The sequence below is a fragment of the Tachysurus fulvidraco genome, chromosome 1 (genome assembly GCF_022655615.1).
Source record: "Tachysurus fulvidraco isolate hzauxx_2018 chromosome 1, HZAU_PFXX_2.0, whole genome shotgun sequence".
NCBI classification, from domain to species: Eukaryota; Metazoa; Chordata; class Actinopteri; order Siluriformes; family Bagridae; genus Tachysurus; species Tachysurus fulvidraco.
The window spans coordinates 50799831-50817125 of NC_062518.1; the positions used below are offsets into that span (position 1 = coordinate 50799831).

Genomic DNA, 17295 nt, shown 5'->3' on the forward strand with positions numbered 1-17295 from the left:
AAAGTGGGCCCTTTGTAAACCACATCTGTCCCATTTTATAAATGATTTCAAGTTATACAGTAATCTTTTGGAGAAAGTAAAAAACAAAAAAGCTCAGAAAACGTGATATTTTAAAAGAATTCAAGTTTTTGTCATTTTTCCCCCTTTCTTTTCCTTTCTTTTCTGGTGACCAATGTGACTGATACCTCTTGTTTGTATGGCATTGAACAAAATGTGTTTTTTGTGTTTGTTGTTTTGGATTAATAAAAAAAAATTTAAATTCCAACAGTTTTTTATTGTTTAAAGCCGGGTTTAAACTGTTTTTCGGATGCTATCGTCAGGTCAGTTCTAATATCCAGGCTGAAGCCCAAACGACGGCCATTTTTGATCAGTAGTGCACTAAATAGTGAACAGAACACAGTTGTGATCCGTGGGGAATTGCGGTTATGAAGGAATCAGAGAATTGTGTAGGATTTGGCCTTGGATGTGTTCGAGTAGCGCAGCTTTTACGCAGCGCAGAGCAGCGCAGGATTTACGCAGTGAATTACACATAGCATATGGGGGTTAAGTGACACCCACATTTTTACATACACACTCAAAAACAAGAGTTTTGTAGTATGGGATCTTGTTTGTTTGTACCTTCTCTGTATATTTTGAACACTTTTGTCATTCTGTGAAATTTAGGATTAGCATTGAATGTTTTTCTAAAGTTTGTATGACTGAATATCTGACTGAATGAATGGCAGACAGAGTGTCTGACTGGTTCTCTGGCTTTCTATCACTGTCTGACTGATTAATGGACAGGTTTAATTAGTTGTCTGATTGAATGTCTGACTCACACCTTGACTGACTGTGTACAGTGTGCAGACTTAAGAACTATGATTGGAGAAATTCACGTCCTCTAAAAGGTTCAAGATATCTCAGAGTCAAAAGTTTAATCTTCATAAAGTCCTTAATTCCAGCTCCCTACATGAGGCACTAATAATACAGACATATTTCGAGTGACCAGCCATTGTAAAACGGTTGCTATCTGTTTACAAGCTGATTTCTTTCTATTCTAGATGTTGCGTAATCATTAGGGGCAGCTTTGCAGTCTGCCCCATGTAGCTGCAGACACTTATTATTGCACCTTGTGGTCAAAAATGGGATCTGCAACAAGCATGTGAAAAGGCCTGGCTGCAATCTTGATTGAACATACTGGCACTATTCCTGTCTTGTTAGTTAGAAACACCAGCTAACACAATGTTACGTCACCAGACACACGTGACATCTTAAAATGCTCAGCACAATGTCGAGAACTTCGACACGGGTGTTCTAATGATGTCACGTGACAACACACACGTGCACGTCAACCCCCTATATGAACTGAATCGCAAAATTGCCGCAACGTTCACGTGTGACGTATGAAAACACTCGATGTAATAAGGTGAGCTGGATTATGTGCATTCTCGCAATGTCACGTACTCGTATCCTCTTGCCTTCAAAGGTATTGCCACCCTATCTGTCCACTCGCCTCCAAAAGTATTGCCACCCTATCTGTCCACTCACCACCAAAAGTATTGCCACCCTATCTGTCCACTCACCACCAAAAGTATTGAATGTGTTTCAGGTGGAGGAAGTAAGGTGTTAACATTTATAAAATTTCCTCGCAGGTGAACGAAGTGAAAAAGAAGCACAGTATGATCCTCTCAGCTCCCAACCCTGACGAAAGTGCGTACACACTCAATAATACACGTAAACCTCTGGTCTACACTCAAGTATGTTTTTACTTGTTTAACCTCTGCAGGATTACAAACTCCTTACACCTCATTTCAGTTTCCTACCAATGTGTGCATTGTTTGTGATCTGCAGGTCAAAGGTCAAACACTTCAACTGTACTGTATAAAAATTGCATTTTCTGCCTGAATAATTTCCAGGCCACGAATGAGGCGTGATGTAGTTATTTCTCCTTTCTCTGTCCTCAGCTATGCAGCAGAACTCGCCTCCAGAAGACCAAGCCAACCATGCCTCAGTGGACGAGCGCATCCAGAGAACACAGGAGGGCGTCCTCATAGTCTCAGTAGCACTTTGGATCAGTTTGTTTTCTTAAGGTCCAAGACACTGGGCTTCGGTTTAGGTCCTTGCCTTGTTATTAACACTAGAACCAGGAAGGAATCAGAAAACAGTGGGGTTTTAGGGTCAGTGGGGTTTTTATAAATAAAATTTTTTTGAGAATAAAATTGAATAGATTGAGGAAAAAAAGTTCTGAGAAATTGTCAAAAATAATTACAAGATAAAAGGCAAGATCTTTTAATACAGGTAGCTGTAACACAATGCAGGACTTTATTTATTATTAATATTTATTATATCTGAACACTAGGACACTATTGTTCTAACCTCAATCTCAACACTGATGTGAAAGAAATTTAGTTAAATTCTGATGCTGATGTTGTGATGAAGGAGTAAATTAATATTGACATAAAAGCATTTTTTATGAATAATGCAATATCTCTCATGTCTCAGAGTTAAAATTAAGTGGTGCAGTGTGAAGCCATTGTTTCAGTGTTGTCATTGGTTTGAAGCTGACCGTGTTCTCTCTCTCTCTGTGTGCGTGTGAGTTCTGTGTGTGTGTGTGTGTGTGTGTGTGTGAGAGAGTATTGTGTGTGAGTATTCTTGAGTAAAAGTGAACATTTAAAAAAAAAAATTAAAAATTGCATCCACAACAATTTTTTTAAAAACATTTATTTCATTATTAATATTCAACAAAATTAAAATGAACAATAACATTTCGGGTTAGCAATAAAAATGATTCTGAATATTAATTTAGAGCAAAAATGTCCATTTATGTCAAAATAAAGCAGCACAGCATGCAAACATAAATCAATGGAAAGTAAAATAACATTCATTAGAATTGTGACGTGTGGCTTCATCTCCTGGATAATGTAATGCTCTGTAAGGGCTGATAGGGGATAGGGATAAGAAAACATAAGAAACATTATGGTGTGAAAAAGTAATAATGCTGCAACACTCACCAATTAAAATAGAGCACATCAAGCTGGTGAGTTCTAAGATGACGCAGCAGATGGTCAGCCATTTAATGGAGGGATCCTTGCTCTTCACGGCCTTGTGGATGTTGACCTCGCCGTCCAGGATCACACTGATGTATAAAATACATGTGGCTGCCAGCAACATCCACCAGGATGCCGAGAACAACCACCGCCTAAGCTATTGAAAAAATAAAGTTAATAGAAAATATATAAATTACATAGAAATTTCTATACTTCTGCACAAATAAAGACAGACTTACTTTATCTTGCCACGCAGCCGCTTGAGGACACAGATTCGGATCCAGTTTATGCTGATTATCTGTTTCATGCCACAGCTTCGCCTCCATTTCACACAGGACATTCACTTGACTCTGCAGCGCCGCCTCAATTTCAAGCTCCGCATCTATCTCACGCTGCAGCTTCACCTGTTCTTCACACAGCGAATTCACTTTAAGCAGCAGCTTCGCCAACTTTTCACGCTGCAAATTCGCACCACTCAGCAGCAGCGTCTGTTCTTCACACATCATTCACTTTACTTTGCAGCTGCTCCTTCTCTTTTTGCAGCTCATCCGCTTTACTCCACATCTGCCTCTCCTTTTGTTCCAGCTCATCCACTTTACACAGCAGCTGCTCCTTCTCTACACGCTTCTTATATGCTCTAACCCGCAGCAGCGCCACCTTTAACGCTTTACTCCGCTGCTGCACCACCTCTTAACGAACATCACCCACTTTACTTTGCAGTTGCACTACCTCTGTATGCAGCTCATCTGCTTTACTCCGCAGCTGCCTCTCCTTTTGTTCCAGCTCATCCACTTTACACAGCAGCTGTTCTTCCTTTTTCTTCTTCATACACGCTTGAAACCGCAGCACCACAAAATCTTCACGCAGTTTCCCCTTCATTCCGCAGCCGCTGCTCATTTAAACGCAGCGTATCCGCTGTACTTAGCAGTCGCTCCTCTTCTATACGCTGCGTATCCACATCACACAGCAGCTTCACCTTCTCTGCAAGCAAGTCACCCGCTTTACTCCGCAGGACTGCCACCTTTTGATGCTGCTTATCTGCTTCTGCCTTCTTTTCATGGATCTTATTTGCTTTTCTTTGCAGTTTCGCCTTTGCATGCGGCTCACTCGCGCTTTCCTCGTGTGACTTGTATGGCGAGAGAATGAGTAACAGCAGCTTAGGGGCTGCTCTATTTATAAACTGACATTAAAATTATGCACAAGAGAACAAATACTCACACACACAAACATCACAATACTCACACACATCACAACACACTGATTATAAACACAAACACAGATTATAAAAATACATGTAACCCATCTATGGGAAAAATACACCGCTGCTAGGTTCGTTGGAGTTCAAGTAAGACAAAGCAACACAACAAATAGATTCACTTTAGTGAGCTAACAAAACAGTACAAATTACAAAACATTAGCCGGCAAAAAAACAATTGAATGTTTATCAGTGTGTGTATCAAAATAGTCAATATGAGAATTGAATTCCTTTGTCCTCAACATCCTTCCAAATAGACTTGAGATGGACTTGTGTAGGTAACAGTCATACCAAACACTGCAGTTCCTTTGATAGGTCTCAAAATTGGATCTGTAAGGAAAACCTGTAAGGAAAAGTCTCCTCCTGGATACGATAGATTCCTCATCAAACTGGGTGGCTCGCCATCTGGTTCACCATCCAAATCTCTGTGCTGAACAAACACCTCTACAAAAGACCTGACCTGCATTTACAAAACAGGTGTTTGTACAAAACAGTTGTAGAGCATTCATTTAAACCTCATTTACATTACTATTGGGCCTAATCACATTCAAATAAACCGAGAAATACTGTATGTATGACCATTAATGACTTAAATATATGCTGAGCTGCAGAACATTGAATAAGTTTAAAAAAAAAAAAAAAAAAAAAAAACACACTAGTTTTTTTTTTTTTTACAGTGAAATGAAAATATGAAAAGAAAACATGCATCCACATACATAAGAACTAAGGAATAATATACATACATTCCCAACATTGGCCCATTCGGCCCATACCATTTGCTTCCAAGTTTAATATTTCCTCCTTTGATAACTAAAACCAACAGAAGACGATTTATATAATCAAAAGAAAAATACAATTTGAGAGTTCAACTAAATAAGAAGTCATTAAAATGAATTATCTTTACTTTGTAATGTGAATCCACAGTTATGATGCACAGTCTATAACAAGTCATTTAAACAATATTATTAAAGCATAATCAAACTCAGAATATAAACTCACCAAGATAAACATGAAACTTGGTTCACCAGAAATCTCAATAACATCAATATAATCCAGCTTTGTCTCTCTTAAACCTGTCGCTGCAATGAAACATGCTCCATCTGTGCAGTATCAGCCTACACCGCTGCTCACAAAACTCATCTAACCAATCAGCAACGCCAGAAGGCGGGACAAAGTGTTAGATCACTATATGATTGGTTTAAAATGAAAACACGGGACAAAGTATCACAGTGAAATATTACTGGTCTTAAAGTTAAAATAATAAACAACAACAAATAAAAATCATATTTTTATATATTTAAGAATTAAACTAACATTTTTTAACTGGGTTACATACACAACATTACAACACACATCACAACGCACACTGATTATACATTACCATTTAAAATCTGACCTATATCAGATACCAGTGTGAACAGTTTGTGGTTTCGAACTGACCCGCATGCGCAAACGAACAATAACAATGACGTCACACGCAGCACGCCGTTGTGCTAAAAAGTTGGCGAGGTTATGGAGGAAGCAATGTGATGTATTCAATGCAAACATTATTAGCTGGTTCACGTAACCACTTTATATAACACTCACACACGCGTTACCAGTCACATTTGTGTCACGTTTTCGCCGGAGCAAAAAAAAAAAAAAAAAAAAAGTTTTCGCCGGCGAACACGTGACTGGTAACGCGTGTGTGTTAAGCAAAAAAAAAAAAAAAAAAAAAAAAAAAAAAAAAAAAAAATAAAAAAGTCTTCGCCCAGCGCATAATTGTGATGAATGTCGATGTAAAAGTTGCATCAAATCCGCCTTGGCTGTTCACACTGCGGCCACATTGGAAAAAAAAATCAGATTTGGGTCTGATTCAGGACCACATATGGAAGTGGCTCAGATCGGATTTAAAAAAAAAAAAAACAGATCTGGGCCAGATTTGAGTGTTCACACTACTCGTTCACACTACTACTAAATTAGAAAGTTTTTGAACCCGGAAGTGTTAATATAAAACTTTACCTTAGTGCAGACGGTTCCGCCATCCGTTCGACCAGCTGCTCCGAACTTCGTAACAACCACCTAATCTGATGAAAAAAAATTTATAGAAAATATATAAATTACATAGAAATTTCTATACTTCTGCACAAATAAAGACGCACTTCGCTGTTCCCGTGGTCCCTCTGGACCCCACTCATTTCAGGCACCTCATGGGTCCACATGGGGTCATACTGTCGCATCATCGAAATTGTGGTGTGTGCCCGGCTCGTTACCAGCTGAGCCAGGTCCGATAAATCCTGCGTTGGGTCGACAAGAGAGTAAAATTACCAATGTACAAAACATATTTCAGATGTCAGATATTACAGTTGTTACACCTGTTATATATTGGTAACCATGGACACTGTTGCCCCCCCATCCCTGCACTCTTCATTGGTTTCCAGTTTCTGCTGCATTAGATTTTAAACTGACAATGTATTCATGGACAGACTTCTAAAGCAATTCTGTAAGACAGACTTACTGGATCAAATACTGCCAGGTTGGCCACACACAGGGCCAGAGTGGCCACAGCCTCCCCAAACCCAGAAATATCCAAAGACTGGACCTGGTGCAGAATAGAGTAAAAACAAATTCACATTGTCACTAATGTTAATGTATTTTCCAAAACAAATGCTTGTAAAAAAAAAAATCCCAAGAGTCCAAGGAACTGGAATATGTAAGCCTTTTAATCCAAAACGCTTTGCTCGCCTCACAAGTATTATGTTTCTGACCGAAAACTGTAAACAGTAGTTCACTTCCGTCCTTTGTTTCAGAAATATCCAAAGGCTGGACCTGGTGCAGAATAGAGTAAAAACAAATGCAGATTGATTTAAAACGTAAACTGTCCAATTCTCCCTAGCTGTTCATACGTTTATGTGAACATGAAATGTACAACTCTGAGGTAAACCTGAGGTGATTAATATAAACTAGGTTGGTGAGGTAACTAACCGGAGGTGATTTGCGATGTGCTAACTGCTAATCTGAGCTAAAACAGAAGAGCTAACAATGTAAAAGTGAAATCAATAAGGAGTTAAGTACACATTCAGTGTTGCACTTTATATACAGATGAACATTTACCGATGCATATTTTCAAAACAGACTTCTAGGCAGAGGGGTTCTCTGTTATAGGACTTTTGAACTAAGCATGCAGTCTTTTTATACAAAGTTATACAGTAAACAAGAAAAACATGAATGGACAGACATGTCCGTAGAAGAATATTCATATAAAATCCATTTTTGAGTCTTTTGACTTCATTTTTTTTTTTGGTGAAAGCCAAGACATGTGGCTATGACTCAGTTGTTGTTTACCAACCATCATTAAATACAGCAATGTATGTAATCAGTTTATCAGGTAAACAACTCAGACGGAAATAAAAATCCTCCATTCTAGCCTCTATAACTGTCAGTAAGGCTTAGAATCACCCTGATACTTGTGTCAGAAACTAGAGACTCTCTTCTTTCCAATGAGACCAAGCTCACCTCAAAGTATATGGGAGCTGTTCCACTTATGTGGGTATGTCATCTAGGCGAAAATCATGAAAATGGGGGGGCGAGAGGTAACAGGTTAACGTTATAGATAAACGCCTCCAGCTCTGACTGCGCGTGCACGCTGCGCGTACCTGTGCTTTTCTGTTCTAATAAAGCAGACAGCTGAAGACGCACTTTCGAAAGACAACACGCGTGTAAAAACAAAGTAAAAAAATCGCTTTTGGATCAAACTGATAATTTTCTTTCCCATCGACGACATGTCCTGCATTTTAACGTCATTTTTATTGTTTATTTATGAAAGTAAAAATGATCCTTATAGTTTTAGGGTGGCTGAGATTACAGACAGGGGGCTGAAGCCACCCTTATAAAGGGCTAGAACCCCCCCTGGTTGACAATTCACAACGCATTCGCCAGGAATCCTTTTTGACGCAGATTATTACAAACATCTCCCTCATATATGGCCATGTGTGTTCAGGAATGTCCTCGTTGTTAGTTATTTTAACATCGGTGACTCCCTCTGAATGAACATTAGCCATTCCTTTTGTAGGTGTGCTGCTCATTGTTAGCTCCGCTATCCTTAGTCTATGTCTGATAGCCAGTAAATAATACAGTACACCAGTCACATGGGGAAAAAGCCGCACAAGGATAGGCTGGAAACAGCGCTCAATGAGAAGGAATAATACTAAAAGTAACGAGTCCGTTTGGGAAATGTAAGAAGTAAAAAGTACAGATATTTGTGTAAAAATGTAATGAGTAAAAGTCAAAAGTTGTCCGAAAAATAAATAGTGGAGTAAAGTACTGATACCTGAAAAATGTACTTAAGTACAGTAACGAAGTATTTTTACTCAGTTACTTCCCTCCTCTGGCGATAATATAAGTTACTAATTGTGAATAGAAATGTTAGGAGTGGAGTAACTGCCATATCACATGTAACTGCCATACAACATACACATTGTTAGATAAGGATAACCATCTCATCCAATACTATAAAGAAACAAAGTGAAATTAATGGAGCAAAAAGAGAGAAAAGAAATAAAAGACAACAGACAGAGAGCGAGGAAAAAGGAAGCTGTGGAAAATAAACTAATAGAAATGGGGAATTTGACAAAGAAATGTTATTTGACAAAGAAATGTAATATATCTGATTAAAAAACTGTAAAGAAAAAGACGAAGGAGGAACAGACACTGTACCTAGACAGTTGGATCAAGACCCATCATCTTGCTGAAAGAAGATTATAGAATTGTTAAGTTTTCTTTTCCATTTTCATAATGACAAGTTTCATTTACCTTTATATGAATTTATGTAACCATTATGTGATTAAGAAATTATATAATTTTCATTGGTATGTTTAGATATTAAGACAGAGTAACAGTGAAAGCTTAAAAAGGAAATCACAAGGCTTTGTGTCAGCAGCATAAGAACACACAATAGGCCGTGCAGCCTAGGAGACTAATGAGGATGTTTTGCAGAAGCATGAGATCATGAGAGACCTGACAATAGCTGACAAGAAGCAGAATGACGTTATGAGATCATACTAATAAATGGTATAAATAGGGTTTTAGAACCAGTTATCGGTGTGCATTCACCTAGAGCCAAGCTCATTGTGTTATACTCTGTTATTGCTTATAGAGGGTGCATCAGGAGAACAAACTCAGGCTTACACTTGGAGAGAGTTTCTTGGTTTGTTTTATCTTTGCATTTTACTTATTTCTACTTACACTAGAATTGTTTGACTATTTGAAGGAGATTTGTAATTTTCTTTTCTTTTACCTTACATATATTACACACACATCTATCTGTATTACATTTATTTTAATAAAAACAAAAAGGTCTCCCATTGTGAGGATCCTGAAAAGACAAAAAGGTTTAAGTCTGACTCCTTCATCTAAAGATTCAATCAATAGAATAGGTAGAAGAACTTGGAGCAGAACCTTTGTTAGAAGACCGAGGGACTTCGAAGGACTCCTGCTTTCAAGGTAAGAGCAACTCTAATTGTTGATCTTGTTTTCAATACTAACCCGTGCAAACTAGGACACATCCTTTAGTGGGATTGTGGAAGGGTTTCCCACGCAATCCGAAAACAAGTGTCACTAGAGGATACGTATATCAATATAACTACTTCATAATGTATAAAACATATTCCGAATGTCAGATATTACAGTTATACCTGTTATATAGATAACCATTACTGCACTCTCTCCATTGCATTAGATTTAAAACATTGACAATGTAGACCCTCCCCCCTCCCCTTCCTCACAGTGGTTTGACCCACTGCCTCCTTTCCCAGTACATCTCACCTACTCTACACACGAGTCAGGTGTGTGGCTGCAGCTCAATTAATGTTCTACTCCATTAAGTCAGGGATTTTATTCACTTTAAATAAAGAGATTCTCTTTAATGTAGTTGATGCAGATTCATTCATAAATTAGTTTACTGATTACCGATGTAATTTTCCATGAATCTGCTATATTGGTGATTAAAATCTGACTTTACAATAGCTAGTTAACGTTGTGTCTTAACTTTAAAATTTTAAACCTTTTTTAATTCCTTGTTTTTATTGTTGTGACTTATGATAGTTTTACTTTATGTAAAGCACTTTGAATTACCATTGTGTATGAAATGTGCTACAGTATAAATAAACTTGCCTTGCAGTGTAATAGACTAGATAAAATGACAGAGGAAGGGAAAATTTGACCCTGAGAAAAACTTTGAAAATAACCATAATGACACGTCTCCATGTTACAATAATAAAAGCAAAGTTTTTCACTGTGGGGACATGTCTTTAAGTACAATTACACTATTATTTGTGTCCCCCCCCCCCCCCTTCAAAAATTGCACATGAGATTTTCTATTTATTGTGTCCCCCCTACTGTTAAATGAAATTTAGGCCCATGCTGCCACATGCCGCAAGTGTGTCTGTGTCTCACTGAGTGGGGTAGAGTCCTGCTCTGGTTCCGTCCTTGTCTTTTCTCTGTGGCTTCATTCTTTTCTTACCAGGTTAAAACATTTAAATCCCTACACATTTAGCCCTGGATTTAGTCTTGATTCTGTATGAAAACAGTTAAATGTATTTGTGTTTATTATATTTGTTACGACCGTAACAGGGGTCAATCGCAACAGAATGGACAAATGAAAAAGTCTCCATACAGAAATATTATAATTCACAATCTTTTACTCACTATTTGACAAGGGTTTTAGGCTTCAGGGGAGGACAAGGCCAAAATAACTAACAGAACAAATCTTCCTCAAAATCCCTCTCTCTTACTAACCCAAAATGAAAGAAAATAAAATACAATCATCACTTACCTAACTCCCTCTCAATATCAGGCATGGGTCCAGCACAAACAAATCTATCAGTTGAAAGAATAAACAGAACAGAACAAAACAAAACGCACAGGCTCAACACACTCTGAACACAAATTTACAAACTTTCTCAGACGAGACAATCAACGATACATGAAATGGATTAACAGTTAGAGAATAGAGCATACAAATGTGCAATGTTAAAGCACAACACAAACAAAGCAATCACGATGACACAAAAAGGTAAAGAGGCCTCAATCAGGGATCCAGGCAGTCCTTTTATCTGGAACAGGTGGAGATGATAACCAATCAGAGCCTTCCTCATATTAACTCCAGGGCCCGCCTTCCTGAAAACAATTGACAGGTACAAGAGAAGACACCAGAGGGCAGCACAGAAATGTGTGTGTATTGTATAGTATAGTGTTATTTATGTGTGTATTGTATAGTATAGTGTTATTTATGTGTGTATTGTATAGTATAGTGTTATTTATGTGTGTATTGTATAGTATAGTGTTATTTATGTGTGTATTGTATAGTATAGTGTTATTTATGTGTGTATTTTATAGTATAGTGTTATTTATGTGTGTATTGTATAGTATAGTGTTATTTATGTGTGTATTTTATAGTATAGTGTTATTTATGTGTGTATTGTATAGTATAGTGTTATTTATGTGTGTATTGTATAGTGTTGTTTGTGTGTGTATTGTATAGTATAGTGTTGTTTGTGTGTATTGTATAGTATAGTGTTATTTGTGTGTGTATTGTATAGTATAGTGTTATTTATGTGTGTATTGTATAGTATAGTGTTATTTATGTGTGTATTGTATAGTATAGTGTTATTTATGTGTGTATTGTATAGTGATATTTATGTGTGTATTGTATAGTATAGTGTTATTTATGTGTGTATTGTATAGTATAGTGTTATTTATGTGTGTATTGTATAGTATAGTGTTATTTATGTGTGTATTGTATAGTGTTGTTTGTGTGTGTATTGTATAGTATAGTGTTGTTTGTGTGTGTATTGTATAGTGTTATTTGTGTGTGTATTGTATAGTATAGTGTTATTTATGTGTGTATTGTATAGTGTTATTTGTGTGTGTATTGTATAGTATAGTGTTATTTGTGTGTGTATTGTATAGTATAGTGTTATTTGTGTGTGTATTGTATAGTATAGTGTTATTTGTGTGTGTATTGTATAGTATAGTGTTATTTGTGTGTGTATTGTATAGTATAGTGTTATGTGTGTATTGTATAGTATAGTGTTATTCACAGTTCCTGAAAATATTTTGGTTATATCTCAGGAAGGAAAACAGATACAGTTTTGTTTTAACGGCACAAATGTGCACAAATCGAGCACAAACGAACTAAGCCGGTATTGAGCGATTGGGATATCAAAATATTGTTTAACATGTCAAACACCAAACCAGCACAATCGTTCGTTTTTGCGGCACAAACGAATGGCATAGTTTCTTTTTCTTTTTATGGGGTGCCAACTTCACGGAGGTCCCATAGGCTATTGTCAAGAAGAGCTGTGTGTCTTTTGCTTCATATTTTGAACAGCACAATGTATCTATTATTTTTAATTTGTTTATATATAATTGTTTGATTTTGAACATAATCTATATTTGGGAAATGTTTTTGCTTTAAAGGCATTCATGTGATTATAGTCTTTAAAATAAATGCTACATTTTGATTTCATGATTTCTTTGTTTTATGCAAACCATTTACTTCCTTTGTGCTACTTTACATAAACATTTGATTAAACCAAATCAGAATTTTGGTCAACGTTATTGTCATTTTATCTCACCACAAATATGTTGAGTGAGGAACAACAGAACACAGTACAGTACATAAATATCACACATTAATACAAATATATACATATTGTGGAATAGTAAATAACAGCAAGGAAGTGACAGCCAATTTTATACTCTGTTTAATAAAATGTGTGTGTGCTATATTTCCTCCCAACAGAGATTTAGGCCTGGTGTCCTTAATCTGGAGAAAAACAAACAAGTCTGACCTGGAGTGTGACTGGAAGCGTTTGGTGAGTGACACTTTCTTTGGCAATAGCATGAACATGTTTGGGAGCATCGAGTCTTGTTGTACACAGAAAACAGGATGGTGAAACTGCTCAAGTCTTTATTCTCAAAAGAATAAAGTACATTTATATTTATGACACTTGGCAGATTCCTTTATCCTGTCAGAGATGCAGTTGACATGGCAAGAATAAAAAACAACCCAAATGCAGGGATAACCAAAACAAAATGACAAAAAAAAAAACATTGACATGGAAAAAATCACAAAAACAAGAAACACATTATGTCTGAGCACAGAGCATCAGCAGCCTGACCGTTATTTATATAACCACAGTTTTCATTCTTCAGGGCATGATCAGGTTTTCCAGTCATCCAGCTGATGGTAGAGAAAATTGGTTTGGTCTGTCACCTTCCAGGAGTCTCTGAACAGACCAATTAAAGCCCAGCCTGAGACCAGTCCCTTTATAACTGAGTCTTCATTTGCATCACTTGAGCTTGACAAGTCTGTGTGATGCTGTCTACAGTAAGTCTGAGCTTGAAGCCATGACATAGTAGTAGAGATGTAAATGTAGTTCTGATGTCCAGTATAACTGCCTATGAGAATTAAAAAAACCACAAAGATGAAACATAGGTTTATGGAAGGTTCAAAACTAAAAAAAACACACAGATTACAACATTAAAACCCCAAAAGTTGCTGACAGAACATCAAGAACATGACACAAATCTGGGTAGATTGTACAAGTATTTCCCCAGTGTCTGAAATTTGCTTTAAGAAATTATGTTAAATATTTTTCTGATATATTGATATATTGAAATATATTGATCCGGACTTGTTTCTTCTGAGACAGACAGCCAGCCGAAGCTACGCTAATTCTCGTGACTATCTAACTGCTTTCCTACACTTTAGTTTAGTTAACGATGTGACTGGGAGGAATTCATGGACCAGTTGGGACTTACCTCGGATGTGCTTTGGAGTATCGTTGCTATGGCGATAAAGGATCGGTTCGGTAGAAGAGGGACTACAGAAAGATCTACAGCTTCAGAGGAGGGAATTTGGTGTTCCAGCCGCCTGGGAAGCCATTCAGGTGATTTGTTTATTTTATTTCAGCTCGTAAGGGTGCATAGATATCTACACTGTGTGAAAACTACATATCCCATGAACATATGCTTTGTGGGCGGGCTACTGTTAGCATGTGGCTAATGTTCGGTAAGCAGCCATAGATATCTACACTGTGTGAAAACTACATATCCCATAGGACTGTGTATTGGCGATACGTATCACGATATGGGGTTGCGTTACGATATGTTGTGATACATTGCAATATTGTAAGCAAGGCGATATATTGGGATATTTCTTATTTTAATTATAGGATAAAGTTTTAGGGAAGCTGTCAAGAACACCACCATATGCAAACCTTAGCAAAAAAAAGTTCTTATTAAAGTGAAGTGACATATGGCTAAGTAGGGTGACCCATACTCAGAATTTGTTCTCTGCATTTAACCCATCCAAAGTGCGCACACACACAGCAGTGAACACACACAAACACCATGAACACACACCCGGTGCAGTGGGCAGCCATTTATGCTGTGGTGCCTGGGGAGCAGTTAGGGGGTTCAGTGCCTGGCTCAAGGGCACCTCAGTCATGGCCGGCCCGAGACTCAAACCCACAACCTTCGGGTTACGAGTCAGACTCTCTAACCACTAGGCCACGACTGCCCCATTAGGCCACACTGTCGGCTGTGCCGCTTCCACCGCCTGCTTCACTGCATTGGGAAGTAAGTCATCTCACTGCAGTTGCAGACAGGTGGAAATGGCTGCCCAGTTTGGTCGGTTGACACCCTTCCTCCACTCTTGTCCTACACCACCTTTGGCTGAACGAAAATTATTGTGTGATCGGATGCCATGGTGAATTGTGAGAGAATGTCTAACACCCACCTAGCGGCTGCTCTATCTATAAGCTGACATCATAATTATGCACAAATCAGATGTGTGTTATTGGTCATTATCCCTCTTCCTCCTGCTCCTCCTACACACTTATTGGCTAAGATCCTTGTGACAGAAGAACCTCACAATGTTGTACACTGACCATGGCGATGATCACCATCCTCAACACCATGTGGATGGTGATGCAGCCCAAGAAGGCCTGTTGATAATTGTAGTCCTCCTTTGGCTTCTTGGTGTTTTCCACACTAATAGGGGATAAGAAATAAGAAAGTTCCTTCTGAAAACATTAACAGACAGAACATATCTGGAAAGCTTGTAGGTTTCTCAATATACACCTTTCTGGCTGAAAAAGCAATAATGCTGCAATACTTACACATGAAGCCAAGGAAAAACAGCAAGAGGACCTCCAGAATAACTGCCACAACAGCCAGGCCAATGATTGCCACGCTGTCGCCACACTTTACCTCCCTCGCTATGTGGCCGATGTTATCACCCAACATTGTGAGGCCCAACAACACTTGTGCCAGGGAGGATGTGGCCTCAATTGTGTTCATGTCCATCAGCTGTGAGAGAGAAACACCACATGACCACATTAGCATGACCTACATTTTAGACCATAGGTCACTGACAGACAGACCGTGGTCTGGGTCAGGACCCAGAAATTTCTATACTTCTGCACAAATAAAGACGCACTTCGCGGTTCAGGTGGTTGTCGGAACTTAGAGCCGCCTCCAAGTTGACACATCGCAGGGTGATCTTTACACTTAGACTTTTTGGTTACTAAAAACTGTTTTAGTTAGACTTAACTGATAACTCTATAATTACTACAAAAATCACTGAGAAAACTCCTCAGACCTGGATGAGAATGAGCAAACTTCTTTATTGTGATCAATCAGCCAACAATCTTCTAAGAGAAATTGCCAAGTTGAAAGTAACAAACGAAAACCCCAAAAAAAGCATGTCATGCAAAAATCAATCAAAAACAAAAACTCTAGCGATGTTCTTGCAAAAGTAAAAAAAAAAACACCCCCAAGCCCCAGATATCTTCTCAATAAATACCCTGGTGCTCCTGAGAGCCTCCTCTTTGGTTCCCAGTATTTCTTGGAGTCCCACGGTGCCATACCACCTTATTTACCGGCATCACCTCCTATGTTTTCTAAATACACTGACCTAATTTCCCCTTATTTCCCATCACCTTTTTCTCACATGCCCATTCATGGATTTTCCTCCCTTTAGTTCTCAGGACATAGGTCTGTGAACCAAGGTCTTTTTCATTCTACATAACAATTTATAGCTATGAGCTAAGGTCTGAGAACCATGGTCTTCTTCATTCTACATAACAATTTATGAGCTAAGGTCTGGGAACCCTGGTCTTCTTCATTCTACATAACAATTTATGAGCTAAGGTCTGAGAACCATGGTCTTCTTCATTCTACATAACAATTTATGAGCTAAGGTCTGGGAACCAAGGTCTTTTCCATTTTACATAACAAGTTTGTATTTGTTATTACAAATGTGCTCAGACTGACTAGGCCTGACAGCCCCGAATCTGGTTACTTTTACTAAGTTTATGATTACAATAAACATCTTTGGCCTACAACATTGCCTACATATGTCTTATGACACCAATCGTAATATTTTGCAAGGCCTAATACTTTACTTTGGTTATAGTATTGTAAGGAATAATACTTTAATTATTTCTACTAAGATTTTTTACAGCATAGTCTCTCCTGACGAATGAGTGTGTGTGTGTGCCCTGTGATGGGTTGGCACTCCGTCCAGGGTGTATCCTGCCTTGATGCCCGATGACGCCTGAGATAGGCACAGGCTCCCCGTGACCCGAGTAGTTCGGATAAGCGGTAGAAAATGAGTGAGAGAGTGAGAGAGTCTCTCCTGACCCCACTCATTTCGAGCACCTCAGAGGCATTGCACATGGGGTCATACTGACGCATCAGTGCAATGGTTGCTTGTGCCCGGCTCGTTACCAGCTCGTTACCATATAAATATTTGTTCTGTATGTACATTTGAAGCAATTTTAAACGCTATTCTTCTCATATTGAAACTGACAATGTTGTGCACTGACCAGGGCGATGTTCACCACCCTCAACACCATGTGGCATAAGTGCAATTAAAAAATATGGGTATTTATGTATTTATTTAGGTATTTATTTAGTATATCTTAAGTTATTGTTAAAGCTAAATTTACCACAGAAAGTTATTGT

At 38.1% G+C, this 17295-nt stretch overlaps 1 protein-coding gene and 1 long non-coding RNA gene across 6 annotated transcripts; one reads left to right on the top strand and one right to left on the bottom strand.

The window, feature by feature from the left end:
* Positions 1-273: 273 nt before the first annotated feature.
* Positions 274-2464, top strand: LOC125141493. The gene is made up of 2 exons (XR_007140882.1): positions 274-1689; positions 1944-2464. It is a non-coding gene; the product is annotated as an uncharacterized LOC125141493 (long non-coding RNA).
* On the bottom strand, positions 1663-11318 carry LOC113651654. Of its 5 annotated transcripts, XR_007140742.1 has the most exons (7): positions 11093-11318; positions 6779-6862; positions 6423-6557; positions 6283-6347; positions 3266-4741; positions 2991-3183; positions 2691-2917 (listed from the first exon to the last, which is right to left on the bottom strand). XR_007140742.1 is itself a non-coding variant. In XM_047814535.1 (4 exons), the coding sequence occupies exons 2-4, from the start codon at positions 3530-3532 to the stop codon at positions 2727-2729; spliced, it is 651 nt and encodes a 216-aa protein (XP_047670491.1). In that variant the 5' UTR covers positions 3533-4741; positions 5281-5518; the 3' UTR covers positions 2691-2726. The 5 variants fall into 5 exon arrangements, 4 of the variants coding, with proteins under 4 accessions (XP_047670495.1, XP_047670491.1, XP_047670492.1 ...); XM_047814535.1 differs by lacking the exons at positions 6283-6347; positions 6423-6557; positions 6779-6862; positions 11093-11318 and adding an exon at positions 5281-5518; XM_047814536.1 differs by lacking the exons at positions 6283-6347; positions 6423-6557; positions 6779-6862; positions 11093-11318 and adding an exon at positions 5281-5518 and having other exon boundaries at positions 3266-5091.
* Positions 11319-17295: the final 5977 nt, after the last annotated feature.

Bases quoted from the DNA above. Each gene is read 5' to 3' on its own strand.
- LOC113651654 (XM_047814535.1), bottom strand. From the start codon at position 3,532: ATGATGTGTGAAGAACAGACGCTGCTGCTGAGTGGTGCGAATTTGCAG. The intron at 3,184-3,265 runs GTAAGTCTGTCT...TTTTTTCAATAG, and splicing joins CGGCTGCGTGGCAAGATAAA to CTTAGGCGGTGGTTGTTCTC. The intron at 2,918-2,990 runs GTGAGTGTTGCA...ATCCCCTATCAG, and splicing joins GATGTGCTCTATTTTAATTG to CCCTTACAGAGCATTACATT.